Source organism: Vidua macroura, unplaced genomic scaffold (assembly GCF_024509145.1).
Source record: "Vidua macroura isolate BioBank_ID:100142 unplaced genomic scaffold, ASM2450914v1 whyUn_scaffold_107, whole genome shotgun sequence".
Taxonomy (NCBI): Eukaryota; Metazoa; Chordata; class Aves; order Passeriformes; family Viduidae; genus Vidua; species Vidua macroura.
In genome coordinates, this window is record NW_026530542.1 from 483,024 (window position 1) to 497,972 (window position 14,949).

The window sequence follows — 14,949 nt, forward strand, 5'->3', positions numbered from 1 at the left end:
GGGTGGGTGTGGGAGCGGTCACAAGCACTGGGGGTGTCTGACACTGTCCCTCCCCCAGGCCAGCACCCAGCTGAACAGCCCCATCACGTCCCCCACCCAGTCCCCGACGCCGTCGCCCGTCACCAACCTCAACAGTGTGTGCACGGGGCTGAGCCCCCTCCCCGTCCTCACACAGTTCCCCCGGCCCATGGGCCCGGCACAAGGTAAGGGGAAGGCCTGTGGGGACAGCCCGGGGCTGGGAATGCTGTGATGTTTCCTGGGATCCCCACAAACTCAGGTTCCTTGTGCAGGTGATGGGAGGTACTCGCTGCTGGGCCAACCTCTGCAGTACAACCTGTCCCTGTGTCCCCCGCCGCTGCTCCACAACCAGCCCAGCTACACAGGACACCAGGTACAGCCAGGCCAGGGCTCCCTCCCCAGCTCCTCTGTGGGCACCCTGAAGCCACAATGTCCCCCGAGGTGACACGGTGCCCTTTTTCTCCTCCAAGGGGCAGACTGGAATGAAACACGGCAACCGGAGCAAGAGACAGGCCCTGAAATCGGCGTCCACCGACCTGGGGACAAGTGACGTAGGCAAGTGACCCCCTCGAGCCTCTTTGCCCTCTGATGTCCCCACAAATGGATGTTGGAGACTCCAGGTGCCATCCCTGTCCACACCAGCATCCCACAGAACCCTGTGCTGGTTTTGGAGAGTGGTTCCTGCCACTCCCTTCTCCCCACACCCACAAACACCCACCAGCCCAGGTGAGTCCAGGCTGGGGGTGCAGCAGATCCAGCCCCAGGCCGCTGTGCCCTGAGGGAGGTGGGTGAACAGGGAGTAAAACCTCTGAGGAGGACACCTGGGTGCTATTCCTGCCTCTCAGAGGGTGGAAGTGATGGAGCAGGTGGAGCTGGCAGAGCTGGGATTTTATTCCTCATCAACAGAGTGTCCAGACTCTGAGATCTCATTCCCAGCACTGCTTTCCCAAGTCACTCTTCCCACCCATGCTTCCCTTTCCCATGGGGCCTGCAGCTTCAGAGCCTCATCTTTGAGGTTTGGGATCTCCCAGGGTGGCTGCGAGGGCTGAGGGTTCAATGAATCCTTTCTCTCCACCCATGTCCAGAGTGTCTCCACTGGGTCCTTGGGAAGGACCCACAGCTTGGATGGAGCAGCCCTCAGTGACCCTCTGGAGACCTCAGGCTTGTCCCCCACGTCACCTCAGTGTCACCACCAGCAGCTTGGCTGCAGGGGCCCTTTAAGAGCTGCCTACCCCCTCCTGCCCCTGGCATGGTCCGTACGTGCCACGTTAATATTAGCAAAGAATCCCTCCAGCAGCTCTGCTAAGCCCAGAGCCAGGGCTGGAGCCAGGAGCTGCAGAGGGATTTGGGCACCACAGGGCAGGGGCTGGAGCTGCAGAGGGATTTGGGCACCACAGGGCAGGGGCTGGAGCTGCAGAGGGATTTGGGCACCACAGGGCAGGGGCTGGAGCTGCAGAGGGATTTGGGCACCACAGGGCAGGGGCGGAGGTCAGAGCCAGGAACTGCAGAGGGGTTTGGGTAGCACAGGGCAGGGGCTGGAGCCAGGAGCTGCAGAGAGATTTGGGGACCACTGGGCAGGGGCTGGAGCTGCAGAAGGATTTGGGGACCACCAGGCAGGAGCCAGGAGCTGCAGAGGGATTTGGGTAGCACAGGACAGGACACACCCAGTGCCACCATCCTCCATGGCTGCAGCCATTCTCCCTCCCAGGGTCAGGGTGGGAGCGTGGGGTTGGCTCCCAGTCCTGCTATCTGAGGTTTGGGGTAGGAAAACAGGGCAGAGCCCCTGGGAAAGCCTGCCCTGCCCAGCTATCCAAAGGATGCCAGGGGGATGCCAGGTGCCCCTGTAGCTGTGGGACACTGGGAAATACCCACATCTTGTCCTGAAGCAAAACAGGAAGGGATTGGGATGGGGCATTCCAGAGAGCAGGTAGGGATGCTTTGGAGGGCTCAAAAGAATAGATTGGCTGGCTTAAAAGCCAGTGGGGGCAGCTTGGCACTGCCAGGGCGTTCCTGGGCCCAGGAGAGGCGGGTGCTCCAGCCCGGAGCCAGCCGGGGGCACCGGTGACACGCGGCTCCTTCCCTGCAGTGCTGGGCCGGGTGCTGGAGGTGACAGACCTGCCCGAGGGCATCACACGGACAGAGGCCGACAAGCTCTTCACGCAGCTCGCCATGGCCGGTGCCAAAATCCAGTGGCTCAAAGAGACTCAGGGGCGCCGCGGGGACGGAGGCGGCGGCGGGGACAACAGCGGGACTCCGGAGAACGGCAGGCACAGTGACCTCGCTGCCTTATACACCATCGTGGCCGTGTTCCCCAGCCCGCTGGCTGCCCAAAACGCCTCCCTCCGCCTCAACAACTCCCTCAGCCGCTTCAAACTGCGCGTGGCCAAAAAGAACTACGACCTGCGGGTGCTGGAGCGGGCGAGCTCCCAGTAGGGCTCCCGTGGGCACCGGGCACTCCCCTGGGCCTCTTCTCCTCCCGCCCTCCCTTCCTCTCGCCCTCCTTCCTTGATATATTTATATGAACATAATTAAGAGACAAGAAGTTGATTTTTTTTTTTTTTTTTTTTTAATTATTATTTTTGGAGTGACGCCCGTGCCCGCCCCCCTCCCCTGTGTCTATGGTTTTGTTTAAGCACTGTGTTGGACCGCACATACAGGTGTTGATTGGTATGTTCACTGCACATTTTATTTAATCGGATTATTATTTTGCGGGGGGTTGGGGGGAATTTTTTTGTTTTATTTTATTTGGGGGGTTGTTTTTAAATAAAAAAGAAAAAAAGGAAAATTGTCCATCACTTGAACGTAACTTCCCGTTCTCTGCCAGTGCCAGGGCTTGGGGGCTCTGTGCTGCCTCAGTGGGGTGAGGGGACAGCAGAAGGGACACTGCCAGGGGGACCATCCTGCCCAGTCCTGCCCCTGAGCTTGGCACGTCCAAGGGCTGCAAGCCCATGGTGTGCCAAAGTGGGGATCCCAGGCTGGGATCAGAGCATTTGGACTGGGGCTGGACTCCCCTGACAGATGTTCATGGCCTCTTCTCCCAGCCGCCAGCTCCATCCAGCTGTGGAATTCCAGGGCAGGAATGAGGGCGTGGAGTGGCCCCAGCTGTGTGCCCTGCCAGGAAACATCACGTTCCTGCTGACAGGAGCAGCACCTGGAGCTGGCAGGTGCAGGTGGGGACAGGATTTGGGGTGGCACAGCCAGAGCCTCTGGCAGTAGCAGGATGCTCCCGACCTTCCTGAGCAGGTGCAGCCGGACAGGTAAGAGCTGCCAGGAAGGGGAGCTCCAACCCCAGGCTGCTTCCAACTCCCACCTCGCTGCCACCCACAGCCAGGCAGGGACCCAAGGGCCCTCGGGGTGCCCATTAACTCCAGGGCCCAGCTCCTGCCATCCCAGCGGAGCCTGGACCAGCAGGATTTGGTGCCAGGGGGTGCGAGGCAGCCACTCCACCCCATGACAGACCCCACTGCTGCCCCTCTGCCCACTGAACCCGCAGCAGCCTCCAACGCACGAGCGAAGGAGACACTGAAGCTGGAGCCTTTGGTGTGCCCAGCTCCTGGAACCCTCGGTGTGCCCAGTTCCTGGAGCCCTGGCTGTGCCCGGTTCCTTCTTTGTCCCAAGCCAGGCTGGGGGGGCCCCTGGCACGCCCAGCAACCCACCAACGCAAATAGCCGGTGGCTCCTCCGCCTGCTCCCGCCCGGCGCACGCTGGGGCTCCAATTTCCCGGCGTCAGCCCCGCCACCGCTCAGCTGTCGTCCCCCTCTGCCCTGTCACTCCGCTCGCCACGGGACCGGCGCGGCTGCCGCCCTCCCCGCCACGGAGGGCTGGGGGCTCTGCGGCCAACGGGGCTCCGGCACCGGCCGCCCTTCGGGGGCTTCTCCAGCGCAGGGCGAGCCCGCCAAGCACAGGGTAAGTGCCCCCTGTGTGCCCCTCTTGCCGTGGCCGTGCCCACCCTGGGCCCCCCCCGCTGCTGCAGGGCCTGGGGGTGCCCCATTCCCGCAGTGCCCCTCGCCCCAGCGCTCCCCGTTCCCGTTGCTGCTTCCTGATGGTTTCCCTGGCTGCTTTCCGCGGGGGCTGGAGGGGCTTGCAGGGTGGGTATCACCAAAAATAGGGAGGTCTGGGTGGAAGCACTGCGGGGAGGGCTGTCGAAGGTGGCACCGGGATGGTTTGGGGGATGCAGGAGCAGGTCCTGCCCCGGTGGCAGCCGAAAGCCGGATGGTGCCCATCAGTGTTCCCCCGTGTGCTCATCTGAGGGGCCGAGAGTGGCGCAGTTTGCGGTTTCACGGTGAGATGGCGATGTCCGGGCTAAGGTGGGCACGTGCAGGTAGCCCAGGGGCTGGCACACAGCACTTGGCACCACGTCCCCGAGCCAGCGGATGTGCCACGCTCTGGGCTGGGCACCGACCTCCTCCGGCCTGGCTCTGGGGCTCACCGAGGCAGAACCAGCCCTGGCCCCAGGGCAGGGGCTGGGATGGGCGGTGGGAGTGACCCTCGCTGGGACAGGGGCTGCTGGACGGGCAGGGGAAGGGGTGGCACTGCCCACCCAGCAGGCTCTGACCACTCCATCCCCTGCCGGGCTCCTGCAGCTGGAAGTGCCCCAGCCAACGCCATCTCTTCCCCTTGCAGCATGACGGAGAAGGAAGTGCCAGAGCCACCAGCTTCACCTGCTTCAGGTGGGAAACCCAAGAGCCGGGTAAGTGGGTGCCCACAGGGCAGTTCGGGTGGGTGGGGGAAGCCCCCTCTCTATCATCATCCTGCCTGCCGCTTTGGGAGGCCTGGGGTGCCTGGTGGGACCCTGATCCAGCCGGGTGTTGGGTGGGCATTTCCCAGCTTGGCATTTCCCTGGCGCGCCCACATCCCTGAGGGGCTCAGGAACCGCAGCTTCCTCTTCTGTGGAGACTTCACGGGACTGGGAGGAGGGTCCCCATCTTCAGAGCATTCCTGGAATCTCCTCCCGCTTGTGGAGGGGGTGACTGGGGCGAGGAGCTGGGCACGGGGTGTCTGCCCTCCTGCCTCCCCCACACTGCCACACACCGTCCGTCCCCTCCTGCCCCAGCAGCTGCAGAAGCTGAAGCAACTTTTCCAGCGAAAGCCCAAGGAGGAGCCGGCGCCGGAGCCACAGCCCAACGGGGAGCTGGTCAGCCCCTCGGGGGGACCCATCTACTACATCTATGAGGATGAGGAAGAGGAGGAAGAGGAGGAGGAGCCCGAGCCCCCTCCCGAACCCGAGAAACTTGTTAATGACAAACCCCACAAGTTCAAAGACCATTACTTCAAAAAGCCCAAATTCTGTGATGTTTGTGCCCGCATGATCGTCCGTGAGTCCTGAGGGGGCTGGGGGCCACGGGCAGGGCTGGGGGCCGCGGGTACGGCTGGGGCTGGGGGCCAAGGCCGCGCAGGGCTCTGTCCCGGCCGTTTCACAGCTGCAGTGTCACATTCCCTCTCCTTTCCACCCCCCCCCACCCCACTGCCAGTCAACAACAAATTTGGCCTGAGGTGCAAGAACTGCAAAACCAACATCCACCACCACTGCCAGTCCTACGTGGAGATGCAGCGCTGCTTCGGCAAGATCGTGAGTGCCACCCCCGCCCCTCCGGCCCCCGGGTCGGGCACCCCCGGGAGCGGCCACCTCGGCCCCCTGCGGGCAGGACGCGGGTGCCACCAGCCCTGTCATTTCCTGGCTCTCATGGGGACCCCGGCATCCCCCTCCCGGGGTCCCCCCAGCTCTGACAGGTGGGTCCGGGGGGTGGCTGATGCTCCGACCCCCCCCCTCTGTCCTCGCAGCCGCCCGGGTTCCGGCGGGCGTACAGCTCCCCCCTCTACAGCGACCAGCAGTACGCCGGCACCAAGGACCAGCTCGGTGAGTCCCCGTGCTGGGGTGCTCCGGGGTGTCCCCAACCCCTCGTGAACCCCCCCCTGACCCTTCCCCTGCCCCCGCAGCGAACAGGAGCGACCCCGTGTTCGAGACGCTGCGGACGGGCGTCATCATGGCCAACAAGGAGCGCAAGAAGGGGCAGGACGACAAGAAGAACGTGAGTGTGGGGTCGGGCTCCCGCCAGATTCCTGCCGGTGCACCCCGCTAACCCCCCAGCCCCCCTCATTCTGCACCTTCTGAGAGCTCTCTCTGCCTTCCAGCCCTTGGCTGCGATGATGGACGAGGAGTCGGAGGCCACGAAGCCGGTGGGGAGCAAAGCTGAGGGTGGTGAGCGCGGGGCCGAGGGTTGGGGGGCTGAGCCCATGCGGGCACGAAGGGAGCCCCTGGCTGCATTTGTGGGGGGGTCACCAGGGTGGGTTTGCCCTGCGGAAAGAGGGTCCCCAGTTCATGTCCTCACCCTGGGGCTCTCACTTATCCCCACGATGGCCAAGGAGACCCTCGGGAGGCACCACCAGGAGAGGTGTGACCCCTCCTCCCGTTCCCAGGTGCCTCCGAAGGGGACAAGAAGGCTGAGAAGAGCCCAACGGATGACAAGGTACCCCTCATCCTCGCCCTGCACCCCAAAGCCTTGAGCAGAGCTTGTGGGATCTCCCTGCTGGGATCCTCAGGGCTGTCTGCAGCCCCTGGCACTGCAAACCCCACTGTGTCCCCCAGAGCAAGAAGCCACAGCCAGGGGGGTTCCTGCAGTCCCACTATTTCGTGGCACTTTATCGCTTCAAAGCCCTGGAGAAGGACGACCTGGACTTCCCGTGAGTTCCCAGCCTCGTCCTGAGCTCTTTCCCAAGGTTTTTGGGGGGTTTGGCTCGATGTGGATCCGTGGATTTCCCAAGGCTGAGCTGCTCTGGGCAGGACCTGCCTGTCCCTGAGCCCATGGGCTGCGTGTCCCGTGCCACATCCGGGGCTGGAGGAGCTGATCCTGAAGGAAAAGCGATTTTCCTTGGGGTCTCCCATGGCTGGGGGTGCTGCCCCCCTCAGAGAGCCCTTCCTTCCCTTCCAGGCCGGGGGAGAAGATCACGGTGGTGGATGACTCCAACGAGGAGTGGTGGCGGGTGAGGCCGGAGTGCGGCTGGGAAAGCTCGTGGCACTGCGGGAGGGGACACCCAGACCTGCTGTCACCCCCAGCCTCGCGGGGGGGGTGGATCTGGGACCCCCGGATCGGCCCCAATCCCCCCTTTCACTCCCCCACTGCTTCCTTCCAGGGGAAGATCGGTGAGAAAATCGGGTATTTCCCCCCCAACTTCATCATCCGGGTGCGAGCGGGCGAGCGGGTGCACAAGGTGACGCGGTCCTTCGTGGGCAACCGGGAGATCGGGCAGATCACGCTCAAGAAGGATCAGGTGAGACGGGACCCCCGCCCCTCTCCCCCATCACCACCCGGGGACCCCCAGCCCCCCTCCAAGCCCCCCATCACAGCTGCACCCCATAACCAGCATCACCGTCCCCCCACTTCCCACCTCCCCCAGCCCCTCGGATGAGATCTGCTCTGCCCCGACCCCTCCACACCTGGGGTTCCCCCTGCTCTGGGGGGGTTCCCCCTACTCTGGGATGGTCCCGGGGGTTACCCCTGCCCTGGGGCGGGTGGGGGGGGTCCCGGGGGTCTCACCCGGCCCCTTCTCGCCCGCAGATCGTGGTGCAGAAGGGGGAGGAGGTGAACGGTTACGTCAAAGTCTTCACCGGCCGCAAAGTGGGGCTGTTCCCTGTGGACTTCCTGGAGGAGATCTGAGGGGGGCTGCGGGGGGGGGGGTGGGGGGACCCCTAGGACGGGGCAGAGACCCCCGGGATGGGGGACGCAGAGACCCCCGGGATGGGGCGGAGAGACTCCGGCTGCGGGGTGGGGATGGGGACAGAGAGCGGCTGCAGGGCAGGGGTGGGACGGGGGCACCCTCGGGATGGGGATGGGGGGCCCTGGCTGCGGGACAGGTTTGGGGTCAGGGAAGGGCACCCCCATTCCTGCTGCCTCCAGCAAGGGGGTCCCCGGGGTGTCCCCGGGGGACTGTTGTCCCCCCCCAGGACCGGGGCAGGATGGGGGGACAGGAGGTGCCCCCAGGTGGGAGGTTTTGGTGCCTCCAGAGACACTGGATGCAACAAGGGGCACCCCCAGACCCGCTGGGAGCCCCCCCCGGACCGAGTGGGGGGACAGCGGGTGCCGCGGGGAGGGTCGGGGGGTCCCGCCCCGCGGCTCCCGGTGCTCCCGGGTTTTGGCAATACACGGCTGTGCCCACGCCCCGCTCTCCAGTGTGGATTTCATGGGGGGGCGACGCTCCGGGGGTGCCGGTGGTCCCCGCTCTGGGGGGGTCCCTGTGGGGGCATCGATGACCCCTTGGGAGGTGCCACTCTTGGGGTGACAGTGCCCGCTGCGGGGGGGACCCCTGGGAGGGTGGCGGGGGGGGGGGGGTTGTCACTGGTCACTGTGGGGGTGCCGGTGGCCCCCAATGGAGGGGTCACTGGTCACTGTGAGAGTGGTGGTGGTCCTCAGTGGCGGGGGTGGGTCACTGGTCACTGTGGGGGTGCCGGTGGCCACCAGTAGAGGGGTCACTGGTCACTGTGGGGGTGCTGGTGGCCCCCAATGGAGGGGTCACTGGTCACTGTGGGGGTGCCGGTGGCCCCCAATGGATGGGATGGCTCGCTGGTCACTGTGGGGGTGCCGGTGGCCACCAGTAGAGGGGTCACTGGTCACTGTGGGGGTGCCGGTGGCCACCAGTAGAGGGGTCACTGGTCACTGTGGGGGTGCCGGTGGCCCCCAATGGAGGGGTCACTGGTCACTGTGGGGGTGCCGGTGGCCCCCAATGGATGGGATGGCTCGCTGGTCACTGTGGGGGTGCCGGTGGCCCCCAGCGGGGGCTCAGCCGGGCACGGGCGGTGGGAGGGGAAGGGGCGGCACCGGGACCCCCCCGCCCCGTCCCTCGGTGGGGGGGGGGGGGGGCGGGCGCTGGCGCGGGGCCCGGCGGGGCCCGAATAGGGGCGGCGGGCGACAGGTGACGGTGGCGGGGGACAGGACGGGACCTTGGCGCGAGGCGGGGGCGGGCGCCCAGCCACGAACAGGTGCCCGCCAGCGGGGGCCGCGCCCGTGACGTCACGGCCCCCGTGACGTCAGCGGTAACCACGGCGACGGGCGGGCGGGGCCTGCGGAGTGGGTGTGGGCGGGCTTTCCCCGGCTCCGCCGCCAGGGGGCGCTGCCGACACGCCGCGCGGCGCCGCCGTATGCAAATAGATGCAAATGAGGCGGGGGTGCAGTGGCGCCCTCTGGCGGGCGGCTCTTGGGGCAGCCCCCACCCCGGTACCGGTACCGGGGGCGGAATTGGGGGGAACGGGGAGGGGGGGGGGGGCGTGCGAAGGGGACCCCCGTGCTCCCCCCACACTCCGTGGGGCCGCTGAGTGGGTTATGGGGGGTACAGGGAACCCCGGGGGGGAGGGACGCAGGTGTGTGACCCCCCCACCCCCACCCCGGGGGTCTCCCCCCATTCCCAGCACCCCGAGATGCTGCTCCGGGAATGATGGAAATGAAGGGGGTTGAGAAGTGGGGGTGAGGGGCGGGGGGCGGGGTGGGGGGCAGTCCTCGGGACTGACCTCCCTCCCTCCTCCCCCCCTCTCCTCCTGTCACACAGCTTTAAATGCCGAACCATTAAAATTTTCCACCTCATTTGCGGCTCCTCACACGGTTAATTTTCCCGGGATTGTCTATTTATTTATTTGCGGAGCCCTGCGGGAGGGGGGAAAGGCGGGGGGCGGGGGGGGGGGGAGCAGCTGATTTGCTGCATCTGGGCGGTGGGGAGGGAAAGGGGGGGAACCACCCTGGGAAGGGGGGAGGGCTCTGGCTAATTTAACAGCTGAAGAGAACAACTTAATTAGAGTCAGCTGGAAAATTGGGTAAAACACCTTCTATCAGCCTCCCACCCCCCAGCCCCCTTCCCTGCCGGCTCCTGGTGGGATGCCAGGGTGGGATGCGTTTTTGGGATGCATTTTGGGATGTGTTTTGAGAGGGAGGGAGAGCTGGCCCCAGCCAAGCAGCTGCCCTTCATTACAGCCAGGAGCTAATTGGATTGATCAGCAGTTAATAGGGTGCAATTAAGAGGTGCATGCCCCTCCTCGCATCCCAGCTCCCGCTGCTTCCCGGATGGATGTGGGGGGCAGCCAGAGGGGGGGCGTCACCGGCTGAGGAGAGGGGTGCGATGGGATTTTCCACCCCCCATATTATGGCTGCTGAGCACTTCAGGGTTTTTTTTTTTTTGTTTTTTTTTGTTTTTTTTTTCTCTTTTCGCGTGGTTTTCCCATTCCTGGTGCTCCCAGCCTGGTTGTGACCTGGCTGTCCCCTCCCGGCGCGGGGACACTCGGCATCTCCCCGCTCCCCCTGCCCACCCCATGGCACACACGGGGTCCGGCTGGAGGAGCCCCCCCCTCCTCGACCTCCACATTAATCACCTCTTACTTCTCTGCGCACCCCAGGAAAGGTCAGGAGTCTGCGGGGCCCAGGAATTAATTGAAATCCCACGGGTCTCGTGCCAAATCCATCCATCATGCCAGGGGAGCAGCTCCCCGCAGGGGAGCCGAGGGTGGGGGCACCCCCTCCCGCACCCCCTCCCGCACCCCCTCCCGCACCCCCTTTCCGGGCCGCACGGAGCACGGGGAGCAGCAGATGCAGCGCTCGGAGCTCGTTCTCCATCTCCAGGCAGGGAAATAAATGGATTAAAGTAAACTAAAGCGTCTGCGCTCCCCACCTGCCCCCCCGGCCATAAATCAGCATAAATGCAATCTCCATATTCATGGTATTTATCCAATAACTGTCCTGTCCCAGATTAAACGCGCCCCGGGGAGCTCCGGGGCTCCTTATCTGTGCCGGGGGCTCCCGGGGAGGGGCGGCTCTGCCGGGGACTGGGGCGGGGGGTTCTGCTCCTCATCCTCCTCCTGAGGGGCTGGAGAGGGGTGGGCCCCTCTCCTCATCCTCCTCCTGAGGGACTGGAGCAGAGAGTGAGGGGTTTTCTGCTCCTCATCCCCTTCCCGAGGGGCTGGAGAGGGATGAGACCCTCTCCTCATCCTCCTCCCGAGGGAGTGAGGGGTGTTCTGCTCCTCATCCTCCTCCTGAGGGACTGGAGCAGAGAGTGAGGGGTTTTCTGCTCCTCATCCCCTTCCCGAGGGGCTGGAGAGGAATGGGACCCTCTCCTCATCCTCCTCCTGAGGGAGTGAGGGGTGTTCTGCTCCTGATCCTCTTCCCGAGGGGCTGGAGCAGGGAGCGGGGGGGTTCTGCTCCTCATCCTCATCCTCCTCCACCGCTCGCGGCCCCGGCGGGTGCTGGGAAAGGCGCTCCGAGTGGGGGGCCCTGGGCTCGGCAGCGCTCCTGTCCCGTCCCCTTTCCCCTTTCCCCTGGTTTTTTTTCCCTTTCCCCCCTTTCCTTTCTGCTCCTTTCCCTGCCTCCTTCCTCTTCCTCTCCCCCAGTACTGCCGGGGACCCCCGGGACCCCCACAGACCCCCTGCTCCCCTCCCCACTCCCAGCGCGGGCAAGGCCAGGGTCCGATCGTGCTCCGGCCCCCGGGGTGGGGGGGACACGGGGATGCTGCCTGGGGGCCAGGTGCCCCCCCCCGGGTCCCCAGCGGCTGGGGACACACACGCCACGTCTCCCACTGTGACAGGTCCCTGTCAGCCCTAATGACCCGAGTCCGGCAGGGCCCCGGGGCTCGGAGCTCGTTACGGGCGATTTAATGAGGGCAGAGCAGCCACTGCCGCTGGCTGTTCGCCACCGGCGGGGACCGCGGGCGGTTCCCTCCACGGCACCGAGTCCCTCAGAGCCCCCCCCCCCCAAAAATCCCTACAGGCCCCCCCAGCTCCTCAGAGCCCCCCACAGCCCCTCACAGATCCCCCCCAGCCCCTTCTCTCTGCCCCCGGCTGGTTTGGGGGGATGGAGCAGTGCCCCCCACCCCCCCCCTCGCCGCCCCTCTGAGGCTGCTCCAGCCCCTGGGGGGGACACAGAGGAGTTTGGGGGTTCTTGGGCTGTGGGTTAGGGTGAGAGGCACAGGGAAAGGCAGATTTTGGGGGGCATCAGGGGCCAAGGGGGCTGCAGCCAGGGCTGGGGGGTGGGGGGCTGGTTCTGGGGTCCCCACACAGCACCGAGCCCCTCCCAGCCCTCCACAATCCCTCAGAGCCCCCCCCCTCAGATTTGGGGGCTGGGGGTGCCGCTGTTGGGGTCTGTGCCAGCTGCAGAGGTGGCAGAGTCTGGCTGTACCCCAAATCCTGGGGCACCCCGGCGGGCTGGGGGGGGGCTCAGCCCCGGGGACACCCCAGGTGCACCGGCTCCTTTTATTTGGGGGGGGTGGGGGAGCAGTTTTGAGCCGGGGGGGGGTCCCGTCTGCAGCGCCTGCGCTCGGAGGCAGCCGCGTCCTCCTTGGCTCCACGAGCGGAGCCTGCGGGCAGCGGGACTCGGTGAAATATTTGGCAAAGAAGGAGAGAAAGCAGAATCTGGAAGAACTGGGGGGGGGGGGGGGGGGGGGGGGGGGGGGAATGCGCTGTCACCCCACCCCGCTGCAGAGCGGGGCCGACCCCAGACCCCCAGGGAGGGCACACCCTGCTGAGACCCCCGGCAGGGCAGCGCAGACCCCTCCCCACCCAGGGACCCCCTCTGCTTTGCCCTCAGCTGAGCAAACCCCCCCTGGACCCCCGAGGGGCCGAGGTTTTTGGGTGGGACCCCCCCCCCCCCTTGTCTCCCGGGCACCCCTGTTTGCCTGCAGCGGTCCGGGGACCCCCCCTCGGGCACTGATGGGGGCTGGGACGAGCTTTGGGGCAGCTCTGGCTCCTGGGGGGGGGCAGGGGGGAGACCTGTGAGGGTCCTGGGGAGGGACAGAACATCCGGATCCATCCCTGCCCTCCTGCTGTGCCCTTCTGGGGACCACGAGGAACATCTGGGGGGTCCTGGGGAGGGACAGAGAGTCTGGATCCATCCCTTCCCTCCTGCTGACCCCTCCTGGGGAGCAGAGGGGACACCTGGGAGGGTCCCAGGGATGGACAGAGCACCTGGATCCATCCCTGCCCTCCTGCTGTGCCCACCTGGGGAGCAATGGGGAGATCTGGAGGACTTGGGGAGGGACAGAGAGTCTGGATCCATCCCTGCTGTCCCCTCCTGGGGAGCAGAGGGGACACCTGGGAGGGTCCCAGGGATGGACAGAGCACCTGGATCCATCCCTGCCCTCCTGCTGACCCCTCCTAGGGACCAGTGGGGACACCTGGAGCATCCTGGGCATGGCCAGAGAGTCTGGATCCATCCCTGCCCCCGCTGCCGGCTCCTGACCCCCCCGGCTGTGGGCTCCACCCTCCCAAATCCTTGCCGAACCCCCCAAAGCCCGGCTGGGGCACGCGGCCGCCGCAGCCTCTGTCCCCACAGCCCCTGTGAGGTGAACTAAATCCATCCTAATTAGCGCTGATTTGCATGGGGAAATGAAAATTAATCTAGCTTGGCTTTATTGGAATTAGTGATTCCAGTTGGGCACAGCAGGCAGTGGCAGACGTCTGGGGGGGCTGAGGGGCTGCCCCTGGGGGGGACACAGAGGAGTTTGGGGGTTCTTGGGCTGTGGGTTAGGGTGAGAGGCACAGGGAAAGGCAGATTTTGGGGGGCATCGGGGGCCAAGGGGGCTGCAGCCAGCGCAGGGGAGGGGGCTGATTCTGGGGTCCCCACACAGCACCGAGCCCCTCCCAGCCCTCCACAGCCCCTCAGAGCCCCCCCCTGAGATTTGGGGGCTGGGGGTGCCGCTGTTGGGGTCTGTGCCAGCTGCAGAGGTGGCAGAGTCTGGCTGTACCCCAAATCCTGGGGCACCCCGGCAGGCTGGGGGGGCTCAGCCAGGGGAGACTCCAGGCGCACCAGCTCCTTTTTTTGGGGGGTGTGGGGGAGCAGTTCTGAACCTGGCGCCCTCCCAGTGCACCCCACACCCCCTCCCAGTGCCCCCAGTTGTGGGACACGGCAAAAGGCCCTTTCCCCCCCCCCAGACGTCACCTCCCACGGGTGGTTCTGGGCACGGTGGGGGCAGAGCAAAGAGCAGGGATGGCACCAGCGCGGGCACCGCTGGGGTGGGGGACGCCGCGGGGAGCCGGGGTGTCACATCTGGGGTGGGGGGGTGTCATGTGCACCCCTGGATTTCCATGTACGTCCCTGCCAGCCTGCTCCTGGGCATCTCCACACGTGGGCGCCCACTCGGTGCCCCGTGCGTGCCCTGCGGGAGCAGATTCCCATTGCGGAGGTGGCGGGGGGAGCCCCGGCCGTGCCCCCTTCGGAGCCCTCTGGCCCCGGCCGCCTCCCAGCGCCGCGCTCCGGGCCCGGGGGCGGCACCGGTGGCACCGGCGCTCATTGCTATGGGGTCCGTGACGAGGCGGCGCGCTGAATCCTCATCCAAAATTAACGAGGAGAAAACAGCTGGGCAGGAGCTTGGTCCGCCGGGGGGTGGAGGTGGCACGGAGTGACAGGCTGGGGGGGGGGGGGGGGGGGCATGGCATGGGGTTGTGAGCCTGGCACGTCACAGATCCCTTGGCCTTGGTGCCCCCAAAGTGGCCACATCCCCCTGGGACGGGGCCACAGCGCAGGGGGAGCCAGTCCTTGGGCAGGTTGTCCCCGTGCCCATCACCACCTCGGGGCACATCTCTGTGTGTCCCTGTGCCCATCACCACCTCGGGGCACATCTGTGTGTGTCCCCGTGCCCATCACCACCTCGGGGCACATCTGGCCCTGTCCTCGTGCCCATCACCACCTCGGGGCACATCTGTGTGTGTCCCCTGCCCCATCACCACCTCGGGGACGCGTCTGCCTGGTTAACCCCCCCCGCCCCAGCCGCCCCTCGGGATTTCATCCCGGCTGACAGGAGCGAGACCTGCAGCTCCTGCGGCTGCATTTGCAAATCAACCAGGAGCTGAAGGGCCGGCGGCGGCGCTGGCAGGGGCCACCCGTCCTGTCTACCTGGGGACAGGGACGGGGACATCCAGGGGAGGGGAGCGAGGATGGGGCGAGCCCCGCTGCGGGGGGATGGGGC

The 14,949-nt window shown here is 66.1% G+C and overlaps 2 protein-coding genes across 2 annotated transcripts in view; both read left to right on the forward strand.

Moving 5' to 3' along the window:
- R3HDM2 (R3H domain containing 2) overlaps nucleotides 1-2,790 on the forward strand; it is a 39,188-nt gene extending 36,398 nt beyond the window's left edge. The window contains 4 exon segments of the mRNA XM_054004727.1: nucleotides 59-203; nucleotides 291-391; nucleotides 489-573; nucleotides 2,105-2,790. Coding sequence (XP_053860702.1) covers nucleotides 59-203; nucleotides 291-391; nucleotides 489-573; nucleotides 2,105-2,451 — 678 coding nt within the window. The 3' untranslated portion in view covers nucleotides 2,452-2,790.
- A 1,074-nt stretch (nucleotides 2,791-3,864) lies between these two features.
- On the forward strand, nucleotides 3,865-7,673 carry STAC3 (SH3 and cysteine rich domain 3). Its single transcript, XM_054004755.1, has 12 exons — nucleotides 3,865-3,924; nucleotides 4,642-4,708; nucleotides 5,075-5,333; nucleotides 5,490-5,587; nucleotides 5,800-5,875; nucleotides 5,956-6,047; nucleotides 6,151-6,217; nucleotides 6,436-6,485; nucleotides 6,605-6,699; nucleotides 6,948-6,999; nucleotides 7,150-7,287; nucleotides 7,575-7,673. The coding sequence occupies exons 2-12, from the start codon at nucleotides 4,643-4,645 to the stop codon at nucleotides 7,671-7,673; spliced, it is 1,092 nt and encodes a 363-aa protein (XP_053860730.1). The 5' UTR covers nucleotides 3,865-3,924; nucleotide 4,642.
- The last annotated feature ends 7,276 nt before the right edge of the window (nucleotides 7,674-14,949 follow it).

Coding starts and splice junctions, on each gene's coding strand:
- STAC3 (XM_054004755.1), top strand. CDS start 4,643: ATGACGGAGAAGGAAGTGCCAGAGCCACCAGCTTCACCTGCTTCAGGT. Junction 5,334..5,489: donor TTGTGCCCGCATGATCGTCC/GTGAGTCCTGAG, acceptor CCCCACTGCCAG/TCAACAACAAATTTGGCCTG. Junction 6,486..6,604: donor AGAGCCCAACGGATGACAAG/GTACCCCTCATC, acceptor TGTGTCCCCCAG/AGCAAGAAGCCACAGCCAGG.